Genomic DNA, 18,557 nt, shown 5'->3' with positions numbered 1-18,557 from the left:
GGCTGGGCCGCCCGCGATCGCCCGCCCCGACTCGGTGAACCCCTCCACAGAAAGGCTGCGCTTACCCCCGCAGCCGCCCAGCTAGCCAGCCCCCGCCACCTTCTCCGTCGTGGATATCCACAGGGAAAAACGGCTTAGGATCGTTAGCAGATGGCAAATTAAAACCACAGTCAAGATGGCACTGGCCGCCTTTCCGATTGGCAAAACTGAGGAACGGTAACGACCCCAGACACTGACAGGGATGCAGAGAGGTTGGGTCCCTCGTACGTGGTGGTACAAATGTGAAATATTCCAGCCAGTCTGGGAAACACATGGACGGTTCCTCGTAAAACAAAATATGCAATTATATACGATCCAGTCATTATACTCCCAGGTCTCTGTTCCCGGAGAAATAAGGATTTCTGCTCACACGCACAAACCCACTAAGCTGTACAAATGTTTATAGTCTTTTGCGCAATAGCCGACCTCTGGAATCACCCTGTACTAGTCACCCTTGCCTCCCAAGGATGTATGCATTCTAATCCCTGGGATCTGTGAATGTCACCCCACATGGACAGCAGAATGTGGTTCAGTTAAAACTCTTTGAGATGGAAGGACTATCTGGATTATCCAGGTGGGCCCACCGTAATCAGAGGCTTTCTTAGGTGAGGGAAGCCAGAGAATCCAAGTCAGACAAAGGTACCATGCCAGAAGCAGAGGAGAAAGAGATTTGAGGATGTTTCACTGCTGGCTTTGAAAATAGAAGGGACCACAAGCTCACTTGAGTGTGTTCATGCGGAGAAAAGAAAAAAAAAAAAAAAACTTTCACACATGATTAGCATATTCATGGGACATATATCTAGACATCAGCACAGTAAGAAAGACAAAAATCATTTTGGTACAGAAGTTTTAAAAGATATTGACCTTTCTATTGTTTTAGAATCAGGACTAGATAGGGTACCCCTGTTACTTTTTGTTTTATTTCTTGAGTCAGTTTTTCCTCCTGACTATGCTATATAAAAATAATCAGCCACTAGAAGCAAGGCAGAATGTTGGGTTTTGTTTTTGCAAGCCTTCCTTGTGGCGAAGATCTTCCATTAAGGCAGATTTGACCAATTGAGTTGCTTAGCAATTCTCTGATTCAGTATCATTAATTCAGTATGTTCTGTTATTCCAAATAACACAGGAATTTATAGTTTATTCACATAGGATAACAAGAGGGGCCATTTAATACATCAAGAATTCCATGGCAGAATGCAAAACTTGGCCATGATGCTTTATAGCTCCTCCTATCAAGAGATGGAGTCGGGAATCGATTGTAGTGACACACACCTGTAATCCCAGTGACTTTGGAGGCTGAGGCAAGAAGATCACAAGTTCAAAGCCATCAACAATGAGGTCCTAAGCAATTTAGCAAGACCCTGTCTCAATAAAACAAAAAGGGCTTGGCATGTAGCTCCGTGGTAAAGTGCCCCTGGGTTCAATCCCCAGTAACAAAAGAGAGAGAAGAGGTTGGGGGTGGGGTCAGGTTGTGGTAGAAGCAGCCTTGTCAATTGGGCTGTAATGCCCTGGCAAGTCCCATGGTGCTAGAGTTTGTTGTGGTGAATCAAATTGCTGTAAGGTGTTTCTGATATGTCCCAACTCAGGCCCATGGTAATAGATCTCTGCAGTTCTAGAGCAAGACCATACTCTCTGCAGTAAAGGAACTGTACACTCTGAAAAACAACTCCTGGCACTCTACTGAACCATCAAAGAAGCCATGTGCCAGATTATAGGACATTAAGTGACTAAGAGATGTATACTTCCTATCATTAGGTCAATATTTAGTCAGACTTGTGAAATCATAAATTCAATTGGACAAAACAGCCATCTGTCATTCAATGGAAGTGATATATTTGGAATTGGAGCATGACAGGTCTTGAAAACACAAGTAAGTTACATAAAAATATAGGCTAGCTGGGTGAGGTGGCACACGCCTGTAATTCCAGTGGCTCAGGAGGCTGAGGCAGGAGGATCAAAGAGTTCAAAGCCAGCCTCAGCAAAAGTGACACACTAAGCAACTCAGTGAGACCCTGTCTCTAAATAAAATACAAAATAAATCTAGGGATGTGGCTCAGTGATTGAGTGCCCCTGAGTTCAATCCCTGGTACCAAAAAAAAAAAAAACCCAAAGATATGAGCTAGACTCTCCCCTATATCACCTATTTTGTTGCACTGAAATATATACATGTAGATATTTCTCATAAAATGATCCTTGTAAAAATTGTGAATTTTATTAATGTTCCTTTAATTTACTTCTTATTCAGTATTTCATGTGAGGAACTAGTAAATAGGCATAAACACTCTGCTATAGTATGATGTTGACTTAAGAAAACACACTGTGATTGAGTCTCAAGGTCAACTATCAGGGGATATCATTTTATCCAGAACATCATTTTTACTTAAAAGGAATGGCTAATAATCAAACTAGTCATTTACACTTGAGTATTTGGCAGACATTTTCTTAAAAATAAACAAGGTTAGAATCTGAAACTTTAAGAGAAATAATTGACAATATTTGTTGTCAGTTATACAATTCAATCTTTCAAGAGAAAATGTGAATTTTGGAAAGTTTGTATTTGCTACCATGAATTCAACAACTTTCCAACAATTAAAGCCTTCTGAAAGTAGTTGCCTGGACCTCATGTTCCTGTTCGGACACCAGTTGCAGCAACCTGCACAACTATTATTCGGAAACCAGATGAGGGGCTGTGGGGGATGAAGAAAAGAGACATAGAAAAGCTGAGGTCAGGTGGGCACTAACCTCTGATGGAGAAGCAGTGACCCAGAGGTGGCTCAGCATGTTTATTATATCAGTTTCATCAAAAGGTTATCTGTGGGAAAGTTTCTACAAAGCAGGCAGTCTGAAGGACGAAGGACTGGTGAGACATCGGGGTTATCTTGTTATGCTCAGAATTCTCTATCCCGGAGAGCTCGTGCCTGAGCTCAAGGTCTGAACTTGACAGCTCTGTGCTTTTGCAAGGAGCCTCCTCAGGTCAGCCTCACCATACCAGCTGGGCCATCTTGACCTGCACCTTTGCACAGGATGTTCCCAGCCCAACACAACCACAAGGCAATTAGAGGCCATGATTCAAATCACCACTCTCCACAAACAGTGGTGGTCATATTAACGAGTGTGATTTCCTTTTTATATTGTATAATGAAATGTCAAAATACAGAAAAATCTGCATAACTATGTGAACCAATATTTTCCAGTGGTTTTACAAAGTGGGTAAAAGATCCATTCAGAATGGAAGATGGACCGATGGGTTTCAACGTAATAAGTACAAAAAGTGGGGCTGTGGTTGTGGCTCAGCTGTAGAGCACTTGCCTAGCATGTGTGAGGCGCTGGGTTCGATCCTCAGCACCTCATAAAAAATAAATAAATAAAATAAAGGTATTGTGTTCAACTACAACTAATAAGTACAAAAAGATTTGGTACAGGGCTGGGGATGTGGCTCAAGTGGTAGCACGCTCGCTTGGCGTGCATGCAGCCTGGGTTCGATCCTCAGCACCACATACAAACAAAGATGTTGTGTCCGCCGATAACTAAAAAATAAATATTAAAAAAATTCTCTCTCTCTCTCTCTCTAAAAAAAAATGACAAAAAAAGATTTGGTACAGTGTAAGTAATAAAAGGACACAGTGGTGCCCGCCTGTAATCCCAGCGTCAGTAACTTAGCAAGGCCCTATGCAACTCAGTGAGACCCAGTCTCTAAATAAAAATATAAAAGAGGGCTGGGGTTGTGGCTCAGTGGTTAAACCCCTCTGGGTTCAATCCCTGGTACATTAAAAAAAAAAAAAAAAGGACATCTACAATTACTGTTAAAAGCTTTTAAAATACTAACCTTCCTAGCTGTATATCTATGTGAAGCTGGGGTTTTCTTCACATACTTCAACCAAAATAATAATTAAATGCAGAAGAGAATGATATTCCAGCTGTCCTCTATTAAGCCTGACATTACAGAAATTTGAGAAACTGTAAAACAATACTATTCTGCACAACAAAGTTTTCTTTTGGAAAAATACAGCTTTTTTCATAAAAAGTTATGTTGTTTGTCTGAGTGGACTTATTATTTTTATTTTAAGTAAGTAATAAAATATATTTTAATATGTTTTAATTTCTAATGCAGTAAATACTGGGAGATATAAACACATAAACCAGACTCTAGGATCGTCAATCATTTTTGAGAGTATAAGATAATCCTGAAATCAAAAAGTTTGAGAACTCCTTTTCTGTTGTGCTTTTTATCTCTTTACTGTGATTTTTCACACCTATCTTTATTTCCTTCCTCTGTTTTATTTGGGAATAATTTTCTTTTTCTAGCTTTTTCAAGTGGAAGGTTGGATAATGAACTTAAAATCATTGTTTTTCCAAATATACCTTTAAAGTTATAAATTTCCATCTTGAGCACTGTGTTAGCTACATCCCACAAAATTTAATGTTATAATTTCTTTATAATTTGATGCAAATATTTTCTAATTTCCCTTTGATTGAAAGGGTTCTTTCAAAATATATTAATTTCCACCAGGCACAGTGGCCCATGCCTGTAATCCCAGTTTGCTAAGGCAAGAGAATCCCAAGTTCAAAGCCAGCCTCAGCAATGGCAAGGCACTAAGCCACTCAGTGAGACCCTGTCTCTAATACAAAATAGGGCTGGGGATGTGTCTCAGTGGTCAAGTGCCCCTGAGTTCAATTCCTGGTACTCCCCCCTCAAAAAAGAAATATATTAATTTCCTTATATTTTGAGATATCTCTGTTATTTATTTCATTCCATTGTTGTTGGAAAACACACTCAATGATTTCAATCACTTCACCTTTATTAATACATGTTTTATGGCTCAAGATATGATCTTTCTTGGTGAATTTCCACATGAGCTTGAAAGGATAGTGCTGCTCAGGTCTTCAATATCCTTTCCCATTTAAAAAACAAATTTAGTTGTCGATGGATCTTTATTTTATTGATTGATTGATTGATTTGGTACTGAGGATTGAACCCAGTGCCTCACACATGCCAGGCAAGCACTCTACCACTGAGCCACAACCCCATACCTCTTTTTTTTTTTTTGTCTACTTATTCTACCAATGATTGAGACAGGTGTGTTGAAATCTCCCATTGTGATTATGAATTTGTATCTTTTTACTTTCAGTGCTTCAGAGATGTTAAAACTATGTCATTAGGATTATGTCTTCTTGAGAAATTATACCTTTCATGATTATGAAACATTCCACTTTACCTATGGCTATCTTCCTTTTCCTGAATTCTACTTTTAATATACACGTTATAGCTTTCTTATCATTTACAGTGTGTATGTTTTTCCTCTTATTTTTAACTTCATCATGCTTTATACTTCAAATACATTCCTGGTCTTTCTTTTTGCAGTCTAAAAATCTTTGAATTAAATCATTCAGACCCTTTACAGTTAATGTAATTATGTGGTTGAATTTAAATCTACCATCTTGCCATTTGTCCTCTGATTGGTTCTATATTCCATCTTTTCACTTTTCCTTCCATAGCTTGGATTAACTATTAGAATTCCATTCATTCACCACCACTGGCTTATTAGACACATCTCGTTATTTTTTAGTGGTTGCTGTAGTGTTTTTAATAGATCTTTAACTTATCATAATTTATCTTTAAATAATATTACATCATTTCACTTATGATGTGATTTAAAAATTTTTTAAAAAACAGCCTTTAATGTTTTAATGAAGTTACCATTTCTGAAGCACATCATTTCTTTGCAATGGTCTAAGATTCCCTCTGGTATCTTTTACTTCAACCTGAAAAACTTCCTTTAATGTTGCTTGAAGTCCGGGAAGGGATTTGCTGAGCTTTTGTTAATAAAAGTCTTCCTTCACTTTCATTTTTGGAAGATATTTTAACTTGATAATGGGATTCTACATTGACTTTTTTCCTTTCAATATTTGAAGATGATGCTCTAGTATCTTCTAACTTGCCCTACTCATGAAGAGAGGTCTATAACATTTAATATGTCCTTTTTCTAGTTAATTTTAACTCATCACTGAGTTTTGAATAGTAATTCAATTATTAATGTTCAGTGGTGTGGTTTTCTTTGTGTTTAGCTTGCTTGGGATTCATTCATTCAGAGCTTCTTGAATGCTGACTTAGTTTTTATCAAATTTGTAAAATTCTCATTGTTTCTTCAATTTTGTTTTGTGTTTTGTTTGTTTGTTTTGCTCCCCCTATCTTCTTCTTTATTCTGAACTCTAATTGTTCATGGGTCAGATCATTTCATATTGGCCTACAGATCAAATTACCAGACCAAATTGCTTTGTCTGTGCTTCAGAATGGTTTCTATCACTATGCCTTCAATTTTACTAATACTTTATTCTTTGGTGTCTAATCTGTGGTTAAACTAATCCAGTTTACTTTTCACTTCAGATGTTGTAGCTTTTAGTTCTAACAATTCCATTTGGATCTCTTTTTTAAACTTCTCTCCTAATTATGTTCATTTTTTTAAAAAATTCTTAAGCAAATTTAGTGACAGGTATTTTTAAATCTTTGTCTACTAATTTTATCATAACTGTCATTCTGTATCTGTTTCTACTGACTTTTCTGTTACAGGTCATAATTTTCTGCTTTTTCACATTTCTAAAAATACTTAATGAATGCTCAACACTGTAAATGTTACATTATTGACTATTTGAATTATATCATCTGTCTTTAAAATTTGGTATCCATGTAAGTTACTTGTAGTTTACCTTCATCCATCTGAGATTTTTTTTGGTTTTGGTTTTGTCTTTGCAGTCAGTGCTGGGGATCAAACCCAGGGCTTCTGAGCATGCTAGAAAAGCTCTTTACCACTGAGCCACACCCCAGCCCCAATTGAGGCTATTTTTCAAGTTTGTTAGGATGAGCCCAAAGCAGCCTTTACATTAGGGTTATCTATATTAAGGCTTGAGCTTTGCCAGGTCTCTACTGACGGCCCAAGTACTCAGTGAGGGTCCTCCTCTCTGGTCAGATTAAACTTGAGTGTCTCCCAGTACCATATGAGTGCTGAGAATCATTCAGCTTACAGCTCTCTGACATTGGTTTTTTCCCAACCTTCTGGAAATTTCTCTTTCACTGTGTATCTCTATCCCAGGCAGCAGGGAATGGCAAACATTCTCCATACAGAACCAGATAATAAATATTTTAGGCTTGCAGGCCACACATGGTATCACATATGGTGTCAGGGAAAGCTAGTGGAGACAGTGCCTGCATCACACATATTCTTTTTTTCTTTAATGATCCTTTTTAAAATGTGTAATTCATTTTTATTGAAGGCCTATTCAAAAATAGACTAGGTCATGAATTGGCCCCAAAACCATAGTTTGCAAATCCCTGCTCTACAGTATTCTGATCTGCCTCAGCCTTTTGGAACTCCCATCTCTGTCTCCTTAACTTAGTGACATTACTCAGTGCTGGTTGGGTTTCCCTCCCTGTGCCATCTGAAAATTAACCCCCACATAGGAAGCTAGTATCATTACAGGTCTCACCTCACCTGTTTCCCTGTTTTCTGGGATCATAGTCCTAGACTATCTATTGTCCTGATGCCTGAAAAGTTATTTATTTTGTCTAGTTTTCTAATTGATTATAATAGGAAAGCAAATTCTATACTGGATGTTCCTTCATGGCCCTACCACCATTTTGAATTTTTAAAAAATAACAGAATAACACTTATACTGATTTCTACATCTCCTGGTGTCCTGAAAATGCTCACATTATCTCCTTTTTTTGTTTAAAGAACTGTCTAACCCAAATACTGGAGTTATCCCTATTTTTTTGAAAATTCCTAATCCAGTCTGGTGATGAAGCTGGAAATCAGCATCTCCTTGGCAACTTCCTTCTCTTCCTCCCCCATCCCTTGACACCCCCCTCCCCCATCCTACTGTGGACAGTCACTTAGAAATGTAGGAAAGCAAAGAGAGTCGGGAGTTGGGAGTTGGACCTTTCCTTCTTTCTCATTTCTTTTTTGGCTACTCAAGACATAGGTGCTTGGTAGTTTGCAGATCACATTTTTACTTTGCAACTGGTAACCCACAGAAAACTTAAATGTGCCTGAAAGGTAAAGGCAGATTTTAAAGCTCCTGCTGCTGACCTCTGGGAGAAGCCTGAAAGGCTACTGAGTGAAGACAGTGCCTGCATCAAAGAAGTCATGAAGAACCAATGTGTGGTGAGGGTCAGTCCCTCAAAAGCATTGAGTCCTCCACTCTTCTCCTAACAGAGACATTCTAAATGGAGAGGATTTGGCTTCTTTCTCTCAACATAATGTTTTTGAATTTCATCCATGTAATTGCGTATATCAGAAGTTTCTTTTTTTTTGGTTTTTAAAAATGAAGAATAAAATTTTATCCTTTTTATTGTTGAGTAGTATTCCATTGTTTACCATTCAATCATTGAAAGACATTGGAGTTATTTCTAAGATTCTGGTTATTATGAATATTTATATGTAAGTTTTTCGGTGGACATTGTTGCCCCATTTTTCCAGTCTGTGACTTTTATTCCCATTTTCCTAACAGTAGCTTTTGAAGAGCAGATTTTAATTTTGGTGAAATCCAATACACACTTCTTTTTTTTTTTTTTAACCTCGCATTGTCCACAATTCTTGTGACCTAAGTTTCTTTGACTCCACGAGGACCATAGATATTTTTCTTCTAGAAATTTGATAGATTAAGGTTTTGCATTTAGTTCTACAATTAATTTTGAGTTAGTTTTTCTAAACAATGCAAGGTAAAGACAAAGGCTCGTTACTCTAGAACCATTTATTTTTTTATTTTCCATGATGCTAGTGACTGTACCCAGGGCCTTGCTGGCAAGTGCTGTACTCCTGGCCTATACCCCCAGCCCTTAGCACTATTTATTAAAAAGGTCATCGGTCCCCTCACTGAGTTACCTCAGGTTGAAATTCATTGGTCATATCCGTGTACCTCTATCTGGTCTCCTCCTGTGCCATTGATCTATATTTCTGCTTTTATGCCACTACAACCTTGTCTCATTATATCTCTATAATAAGTCTTGAAATCCACTAGTTCTTCATGTTGGTTATTGTAGGTCCTTTGATTTCTATACTCATTTTAGAATCAGCTTATCCATTTCTATTAAAAAAAAAAAAAAAAACTCCAGCCTGAAAAACATAAAGAAATTTGGAGGCATAACACTACCAAATTTCAAGACTAACTTTAAAACTTTAGTGGCTGGGACAGTGACGAATTGGTAGAAGAGTATAAAAATGGGTTGGGAACTGAATAGAGTCCAGAAATAGGTGCTAATATACATTGCCAATTGGTAGTAAAAATAAAGGCACTTTCAACAAACATAAAAGACATGGAAAAAATATACCTGGATCCTCTTCTCATGACATAAACAAAAATTAATCTGTTGATCAGAAACCTAAAACTATAAAGCTTATACGAGACAAACAGAAGAAAAATCTTTGCTATCACCAGTTCAGAAAGTGAACAAATTAGCTGGGCACAGTGGCACATGCTGCAGTCCCAGCAACTTAAAGAGGCTGAGGCAGGAGGCTGAGAAGTCCAAAGCCAACCTCAGCAACTTAGTGAGGCCCTAAGCAACTTAGTGAGACCCTGTCCCTAAATACAAAAATTTTAAAAGGGCTGGGGATGTGGCTCAGAGATTAAGAGCCCTGGGTTCAATCCCTGGGAATGAAAGAAAGAAAAAGAGAGAGAAAGGAAAGGGAGGGAAAGGAATAAAGGAAAGAAAGAGGAGGGGAGGGGAGGGAAGGAGAGGAGAGGAAAGAAAGAAAAGAAAGTGAACAAATTAGACTTAAGACTTTTTTTTAAACAGATACAACATTTTTTCATACCTTTATTTTATTTATTCATTTTTATGTGGTGTCAAGGATCTAACCCAGTGCCTCACACGTGCTAGGCAAGTGCTCTACCACTGAGCCACTGCCCCAGCCCTGGACTTAGAACTTTAATCTGAAGAATACTTATGAATTGGCAATAAAAAGATAAGCAACCCAATTAAAATGGGCAAAAGAAAAGACACTTCACAAAAGAAGATACAAGAGGCTGGGTTTGTGGTTTAGTGCTAGAGCACCTGCCTAGCGTGTGTGAGGCACTGGGTTTGGATTCTTAGCACCGCATGTCCACTGACAGGTAAAAAATATTTAAAAAAAAAAAAAAAAAAAGAAGAAGAAGATACGAAAGTAATCAATGGCACATGAAAAGGTGCCCAATGTCATAAATGACAGGGAAATGCAAATTAAAACCTCAGTAAGCTACCACTTCCTCTTATTAAAATTGAGCAAATAAAAGTACTAATGAGGACATGGGTCAACTGGAGCTCTCATTTATCGCTGACAGGAGTATAAAATGGTCCAACCAATTTGGAAAACTCTTTGGAAATTTCTAAACAAGTTAAACATGTTATCTACTCATGATATCTACTCTACTCTTTTGTTCCCAAAAGAAGTGAAAACATGTACACCAAAAGTCTAGTGCTGGGGGCTGGGGTTGGGGCTCAGGGGTAGAGCGCTTGCCTCGCGTGCGTGAGGCACTGGGTTCGATCCTCAGCACCATGTAAAAACTAAATAAATAAAATAAAGGCATGCTGTCTATGGACAACTACAAAAACAATTTTTTTTAAAGGAATGAACTAATGGTACATGTAACAATAGGGATGAATCTCAAAATGCACGGAAGGTAAGAAGACAGACCCAAGAGAGTACTTACTCTCCGATTCCATTTGTATGAGATGTACAACATGGGAATCTAGTCTGATAATCATCAGAACAGTGGCTCTTTCTGGGAGGAGATGACAAAAGGGCACATCCTGGAGCGATGGAAATATTCTCTATCCTGATCTGGAGGATATGGGGTGGGGTACTGTGCATTTGACTATGTACAAACTATACCTTTGGTAAAGAAAATAAAAATATAGAAATACATTGAGTTAATATAATCATTCATCAACATAAGATTTTAACCTTATCAATTTAAAAAAATAGTATAGATAAGGAAACAACAAAATGGGGAAGTAGAAAGAAAAAAGAATCGAGTCTAAATAATAACTGGAAAAATCTACATTCACAACAATCCAGAAATAAAGCTCCAGATGATTATCTGAGTAACTGTAATGAGATTTTTCTGTGAGTAACTGAGACTCAATATGATAGTGACTTAATGAAAAGTGAAGCTTATTTCTCTGTTGGATAAGGGCTGCAGGGTCATCCCTACAAACACCAGGAAGCCAAATTCCTTCTGAATTGCTGTCTCATACGCATAGCATGTGCCTCCTGTCCCAAGACAGATGCTCAAGCTCCAGGTACCACATATACAATCAAGCCAGAAAAGAAGGGATAAATAACAAGTAATCTGGCCTCCTTTCAAAAATATTTCCCAGAATTCAAAACAACACTTCTGTTTATATGTACTTAGCCATAACATGTATCATGCATGAATGTGAGGAAGATATAGAAATATGTCTTTATTTTGATCATCTATATGCCCAGGGAGGAGAGGAAGGAAAAGAAGAGAGGAGGAGAAGAAGGAAAGATATCAGAGGAAATGATCATCAGTCTCTTGAGCCACGCGATAAGCACCCTGATCTATCATTTCCCTCAGCCTCAGCCCTTTGTTTTCCCTAAGGCCTGACCAACCCTACTGGGGGCTCAAGGCTTTGAACATATGGGGGAGGAGCAGAAATCAGGTACAGTTTGGGATGTAACTCCCTGATCTCCCTCTCGCTTAGGATCTCTCACTTCCTGCTTCCCAGAGCCAACAACGAGCAAACTCCGCTACAAAGCTCCATGCAGAAATGCTGATGGCTACGAGCAGCACCACAGCAGAACCCAACTGGCTAAAACCATCTGTCCAACACACATGGGCGCAGGCAGGGGCCGCTCCTCTCACTCTATGATCTAAGAAGAATCACAACATCTTCCTAAGTTTCACATGAGAAACGTTCTTTGCAGGGTCCCCACACCCCAGGCCAGTACAGAAGCAGAACACACACAGCAGTCTTCAAACATTTATTGAGTTCACATCTGAAATCTCCACACTCAAAACTGCCTCAACACAACTTGGAGCGTCCCCAATGCAGCCACTAGGGCCCTGAGGAAGAGGTGCCAGTCTGGGGTGCCCCATGAGGCCTGTGTGCCACAGGCTACCCACTCACAGAGCCACACTGGGTACAGGGAAACCTGTGCCAGCTCCAGGCACCAAGACAGATGCTAAAGTCCCAGGCCTCACACCTCTGCAGGGACCTGCTAGGGCCTCCTTCACTGCCTCTGCAATCACCTTGCAGGTTAGTATGACAAAGTCTCAGGGAGACCCTGAAAACTAGGGCCAGGTTCGGCACTTCCTTCACCGTGATGAATTCTCTCCTTTGGTAGATGTTCTCCAAGGTGTCCCTGAGTCACCACGCTCCGAATGGCAGGCCTGCTGGCCCTCTAGCTAGAATCAGTTCATCCATATTCCCAGCAGATAGAACATGGGTCAGGCATGGGTTGGCTGAGGCAGGTGAGCAGAGCACCAGGCTGGAACACCTTGCAGGCCCCAGTCCCCTGCCAGGCTCCACTGTGGGGCTCCCCAGGAGCAATCGATTCCAACCAGAATTTGAAGAAAAGGCATTGAGCTTGGCATGGTGGCTCATGCCTGAAATCCCAGCAAATCAGGAGGCTAAAGTAGGAGGATCTCCAGTTCAAAGCCAGCCTCACCAAAAGTGGGGTGCTAAGCAACTCAGTGAGACTAAATGAAATACAAAATAGGGCTGGGGATGTGGCTCAGTGGTCAAGTGCCCCTGAGTTCAATCCTGATACCAAAAATAAATAAATAAAATAAAGGGCATTGAAAAGGCAAAGGAGATTGGAGGCCTAGTGGGAGATCCAGCAATAGAAGGGGAATGGGGCAGGGTGATCACAGAGTCACTAGGATGCCCACAGGCAGCGTAAGACACTCCAGTAGAATGAGGAACAACACCGAATACAAAGGAACAGCCTGGTTCACCGTTGCAACCACCCATTTGCTGTAGAAGCTGAGATAAGTGTAAACTCCAGGAAAGTCTGAGTGACCACAGGCAATGCCCCAGCTCACAATCCCCACCTGGATCCATGTCTCATTAAATTCACAGCTCATGGGGCCCCCAGAGTCTCCCTGGGGAAAGATAAAGAAACAAACTGCAGGAATGGAATTGACATCAGAGTAGGCAATTGGCACGGCAAGGTGCCAGGGAGACAGACACATAGGGCTTCCTTGGTCAGCCCACAGGCCCTGCCCAGGCCAGGCTTCTGTGAACATGAGAACTGTATATGGAAATATGGAAATTGAAAAGTTATTATGGCCATTTCCCAAACCTCAGTGGTCGTTAAACATTTTGAATATCACCTCTGCACCGCAGCCCCCAAATCCTTATACTGAACTTGGAGTTTCTTTGAAATTCTTGACCTATGTAGCAAACTCCCCCTAGTCCACACATCCCATACATATTCCAACTCCAGCACAAGTCAAAGTGTCCTGTCCCAAGCCTGCTCCACTAGCCCCACCACCAGTCACCTCCAGGAAAAACCCAGGGTCTTCCTCAGCCCCTCCCTCAACACCAGGGCCCTATGATCTTCACCATTCCACCTCGAATACATGTCCTATGGCTCCTTGCTGCCCCATACCCTGCTTGGGATCCAATGGTGATCCCTAGATGATGAAAACTGCTCTTAGACTTCAGTCTAGGCACCACACAACCAAGAAAGTCACTGACTTAAAAGGAAAATCTGATCACACTCACCCAGGCTCCCTCCCAGTCCTGCCTGAGCCAGACTAGAACTTGGCCCTGCACCCAGGCTCACTCTACCTCCCCACCCCACCCACTCACCTCTCTGGCCACATCTGCTACCCCATTGCTCTACATGTTTAAATCATCCTTCAACTGAAGATCTGCCCCCAGACCTCTGGGACACTGTACATGCTGAGCCCTCTCCCTACATGAAGACTCTGGGCCTCTCACAGAAGTGACTGGTAGTGGGGACAGTGGAGTAGGTTTGGAAAAAGCCAGGCTAAGTTACTCTTGGAATGTTTCAGAGTTTTGAAGGTAGCAGAGCTGATGGATAGATGGGGTTGGGTACATGGGTTCACAGCAGGGAAAAATCATCCAGTAGAGGTAAAGACTTTGGCTCTCTCTCTGCACAGGTGATAATCAAAATATTCAGGGTTCTTGGAACTTCTTGTTCATTCCAACAATAAAATTCTTTCCAATACATGCAAATATGCATCTGATAAGACTAGGCCCAAATTCCTCCTCCTCAGGGACAAAGTTTGGTGGAGAGGGAAGAACATGGGCCTGGGAGTCATAGAGGTACTCTCAGGACGACCTTGAATTGATGTCCTTGGATCTCCCCTTCCCCGTATGAATAGTAGGCACTGTGTCTGTGTTGCTGGGTTGTGATGTGGGTTAACTGGGATCATTTGGGCTAGCACTTACACTGGCGGGGTGAGTGCTGCACAGGAGAGCTCAACTAGTGAAACACAATGTGGACATTACCCAGCCCACCTTCAGCACCCTAGCAGTGCCCCAGACAGTCAGGGCTGCTCCCTTTTGAAGGAACAGGCCATACCAGCTAAGAGAATCTAGGGGGTCACTCCCTGTGTACCTCCTTAGCTCAACTAGGGGTAAATGGAGGAGGCACAAATAACTCAGGACTTGCACCTGAGAATGAGGAAAGGGCATGCAAACTTACCTGACAAGAATCCTTTCCTTTTTTGGTATCACCACATATCATCCCTTTCAAGACCAGATCCCTTTTAGATGACAAGGCTGTCTGTATCTTCTCATTACATTCTTGGTAAAGGATGATTTGTTGGTCCACTTCCTGTAGAATCTCTGTTGAATTCATGTCCACTAATGAAGAAGATAAGCAGGGTGTGAATCTGTACAAGTCAATAGTAAGCCCCCTGCATCCAGTCTGACCCTGGAAGACAGTAGGACAGTTTGTATTGTCCCCATTTGACACATGAGGGATCTGAGGCCCAAAGGTGACACAGGGAAGGGCAGGGTAAAAGGCAAAACCAAGACAGGAAAAGGAAGAATATTTCAGAAGGGGGAGAGGCAAGTTCTTAGTATCCTGAGAAATGACAACCAAGCATCTGTCACTCTTGAGTTTTGATAGTAATGGTGACAGGGTGTCCTTAGCATCAGTAAATCAACTTCATGTTTTAGGGGAGGATCACAGGTTCTTGGGCGGGTAGCATGTCACAATCTAGCCTCTTCCCATGGATAGGAAGCTGTACAGCCTCAGGTCCAGAACAGGAATCTCAGGTTCTGCATACACTTCAAGAGACAAGAAGCTCCCTATCCTAAAGACAGCTACTCCCAATGAAAAGCAGCTCTGACTGGCAGACAGTTCATCACCCCCTGAGCAGAAATCCTCTCTGGAGAGAACTCCATGTATCTAGCTATCTCCTTGTTGAGGGAAAAAAAAAAAAAACACAAAAATCCCTCAAACCAGCTCACCATGGTGCCCCCAAAATCTGCATAAGGAGCATACGTTTCAACTCCTGGCTGAGCAACTCCAATTCCCAGGCAAAGTGACTTTTCTAAATTTCTTGATCACCCAAGCCATTCAGGACCCATTACCTTGACTGCTCTTAATCTGCAATCCCTTTACCTCCCTGACTTTCCCTCTCTTTGGCCTTCATTTCTGTTTCAAGGATAAGGCTGCTTCTCCTCTCTCCCCAGTTTGCTTCTGATCTGGAAGTCTTACCTTCTTGTTTTGTTTTGCCCCACCCAGTCACCCAGCACTTGGTCCCAGTTTGCACATGGAAAAGCTCAGAAGGGACGCAGATAGGGTGGATAGTAGAGGTAAAATTCACAGGGTAGAGGAGGCGAAGAAGGGCAATGTCATTTATAACCGTTGCAGCTGTTCTGAACTTAGGATGGACAATGATGTTCCGGATGGGGATCACCAGACTTGTCTTTTGTGTACTGAGATGCCGATCTCCCATCTTCACGCTGTACTGCAAATGACTGTGGGAGAGAGGACATGCTCCTCACCCTGGGAAGCGTCCCTCCTGCCCTTCCCGTCCGAGATGGTTCCCAGCATGACCCCAACCTTCCTCGCCACTCTCCCCAACACCCCATCTCTAGCACCAAATCTTCTCATTTTGGGTCTCCCTCCAAATCCTCTTAAGCACCTTTAGTAAAGAAAGGGCAGTACAGAAACCTTCCCCTTTCCACCGAATTTTTTTTTTTTTAACCAGTTCGCCGGGGTGGTGGGCCAAGGGGTGTTGGAGGAGAGCAGGGCCGCCTGCAGGACCCGGCATCTCCATCTGCCCCTCACCTTATGATGCAGTGCGCGGCGGTCAGCACCCACTGCGCGGTGATGAGAGAGCCTCCGCACACGTGCTCCTCCCTGATGCGCACGCTCACCTGCCAGGGCCACTTCCCCTCCTCGGCGTTAAAGCCTCCAATAATCTTCAGGAAGGGCCGGCCACACACTAGACCAGGATATGCAGGAAGAAGGACTGGAAGAGTCAGGTCCCGCCTGCGAGCCCGTGCCCGGCGACCCCTGCGTCCCAGTGCACCGCAGCCGGCTCACCTGGGGCGTGCTCACCCGAGGAGAAGGCCAGCAGGTGCGGCAGCACCCCGATCGGGCCGTGCGTGGGAGCCACCTGGGTGCGTGTCTGCATGGACGCGGCGTCTGTGTGCGCCACCGACTCCCCTGTAGGCCCCTCCTGACCGCTCGCTCCCGAAACCTCGCCGCCCGTGGGCCCAGAGGACGTGAGGGGCGCGGCGGATGCGTAGGCCTCGCCGAGCTGCAGCTGCAGGAGCAGGAGCCAGGCCAGCAGGCCCAGGCAGGCGCCCCGGGACGCCATGGTGCGCGGGCCCTGCGGCGCCCCCTCGCGGCCGGGTTGGCTGTCGATGGCTACCACCAGGCGCACGCGGCGGCAGCGGGCGGGGTAGGACCACGACATGTGGGTGTAGCTTCCTGAGTTTCCCTCGACCTCACTCCGTCTGGACCGAGGTGCAGGCGCTGCTGGGGTGGCAGTCCTCGATGGAGACCGCTGCCTAGGGTCGCGCTCCAGACGTCCAGCCTGGATTCTTGTAGTTGACATATGGTCCCCAGGGAGGCAGTGTTGAGATGGTGGAACCTTGAAGAGGTGGGGCCTAGAGGACGTGCTTAACTCATTGAGGGTGCTTCTCTTGGAAAGGATTAGTGTAGCTCTCATAGGACCCCAGTTAGTTCACATGAGAATCATTTTAAAAATAACCTGGCCCTGAAGTTTCTCTGGCTTCCTGTCACCATATGATTCCACCCTCTTGCACATGTTTCCCACCATGATGCAATCTGCTGTGTTGTGATATAATAGCCAGGAGGCCCTCATCAGAGCTGAGCAGATACTAGCACTATGATCTTGAACCTCCATATCTGTGAGATAAATATCCTTCCTTTACAAAGTACCCAGCCCCCGGGTATTTTGTTATAGTAATAGAAAATAGACTAATACAGCAATTGCAAAGACAAATGGATACCACCCCCCTTCCCTGTGACCACTCATAAGCTACTCATTTCACTCCAATTGTAGCAGGCTGCCATCCTCATACCCAGATCTAGTGCAGTGGCACAAATATTGTGCCCAGATGGTAGGCAAGCTGAAAAAATAAGTGCTCTGCAGCTCTGTCTGAGGTGACTGAATTTATTTGAAAGAAGAGGGTTAGGATTAGTTCACACTAAAGGTATTGCTTAAAACTATAGAGGTCTTATTGGTGAGCAATACAGAGCTCTGTGATACTAGCAGAAAAAAAGAAAAGTGAAATAGCAACCCGCCATTAGCTTAACAAAGTGGAAGAAACCACCAAGAAAATTTCTCCTATGCTCACAATTAGCTTTAAGGGCCTAAAACACTGTACATGCACTAGGCTGCACCAAATCAGGAACAGAAAGTGGAGTCTATTTAAATGCATTTCCCAAGCTACACAGGGATCTGCAAAAGGCAGAAACTTTCCTGGTTCAATGGATTGAAGTACAACCTTTCACCAAAAAGTTACTCTGACCCAGGGGTGACTCCTAATAAGCCAGGATTAAAAATAAAATCACACTCATCCCTAATGTACTGAAAGGCTGTGCACAAGCCCAAGGCTGTGTCTTCTCAGGAGCAAATGCATGGGGACTGTCTAAGCCACTAGTTCCTGGCTGAACCTGTGGGGAAATAGTAAATTCCCAAGGCTGTGAAAGCAGAATTCATGCTGCACATATATCCAATGACCAATAGTGAAAATAAAACTGACTAGAGGCAAGCATCCACCAATGAGTGGCTTCACTCACCCATAAATTAACTCCGGAATGCCAGGCTAGAACATAAAAATAAGCACAAGGAGGGGTCAGGTCTGAGCAGAGATATTAGAGACTGAAAATTGACAGGAAAATAGATAACACAGAAATATCTCACCCTAGACACTAAATAAATAAGCAAATGACCAAACAAACAACAACACAAGTCAGCAAGGAGGAAGGCAGAAATCACTGTCTGAATTTGCTACAATATATTATCTAAGATGCCTTCTTTTCCATTAAATATAT

The 18,557-nt window shown here is 42.5% G+C and overlaps 1 protein-coding gene across 2 annotated transcripts in view; it reads right to left on the bottom strand.

The window, feature by feature from the left end:
- LOC107145085 (serine protease 42) overlaps nucleotides 1–17,995 on the bottom strand; it is a 22,160-nt gene extending 4,165 nt beyond the window's left edge. Inside the window, exons 1-5 of one of the 2 annotated variants that reach the window (XM_048795068.1) lie at nucleotides 16,575–17,995; nucleotides 16,317–16,473; nucleotides 15,741–16,003; nucleotides 14,718–14,878; nucleotides 12,012–13,143 (exon numbers count right to left, since the gene is read on the bottom strand). In XM_048795068.1, coding sequence (XP_048651025.1) covers nucleotides 12,907–13,143; nucleotides 14,718–14,878; nucleotides 15,741–16,003; nucleotides 16,317–16,473; nucleotides 16,575–17,205 — 1,449 coding nt within the window. In that variant the 5' untranslated portion in view covers nucleotides 17,206–17,995 and the 3' untranslated portion in view covers nucleotides 12,012–12,906. Of the gene's footprint in view, nucleotides 1–12,011; nucleotides 13,144–14,717; nucleotides 14,879–15,740; nucleotides 16,004–16,316; nucleotides 16,474–16,574 lie in introns of those variants that run through there. The other variant, XR_007344307.1, reaches the window with a different exon arrangement.
- Nucleotides 17,996–18,557: the final 562 nt, after the last annotated feature.

Source organism: Marmota marmota, unplaced genomic scaffold (assembly GCF_001458135.2).
Source record: "Marmota marmota marmota unplaced genomic scaffold, marMar, whole genome shotgun sequence".
Lineage (NCBI taxonomy): Eukaryota > Metazoa > Chordata > Mammalia > Rodentia > Sciuridae > Marmota > Marmota marmota.
The sequence above is the reverse complement of the archived record's forward strand: the minus strand, read 5'-3'. Positions and strand labels throughout refer to the sequence as shown.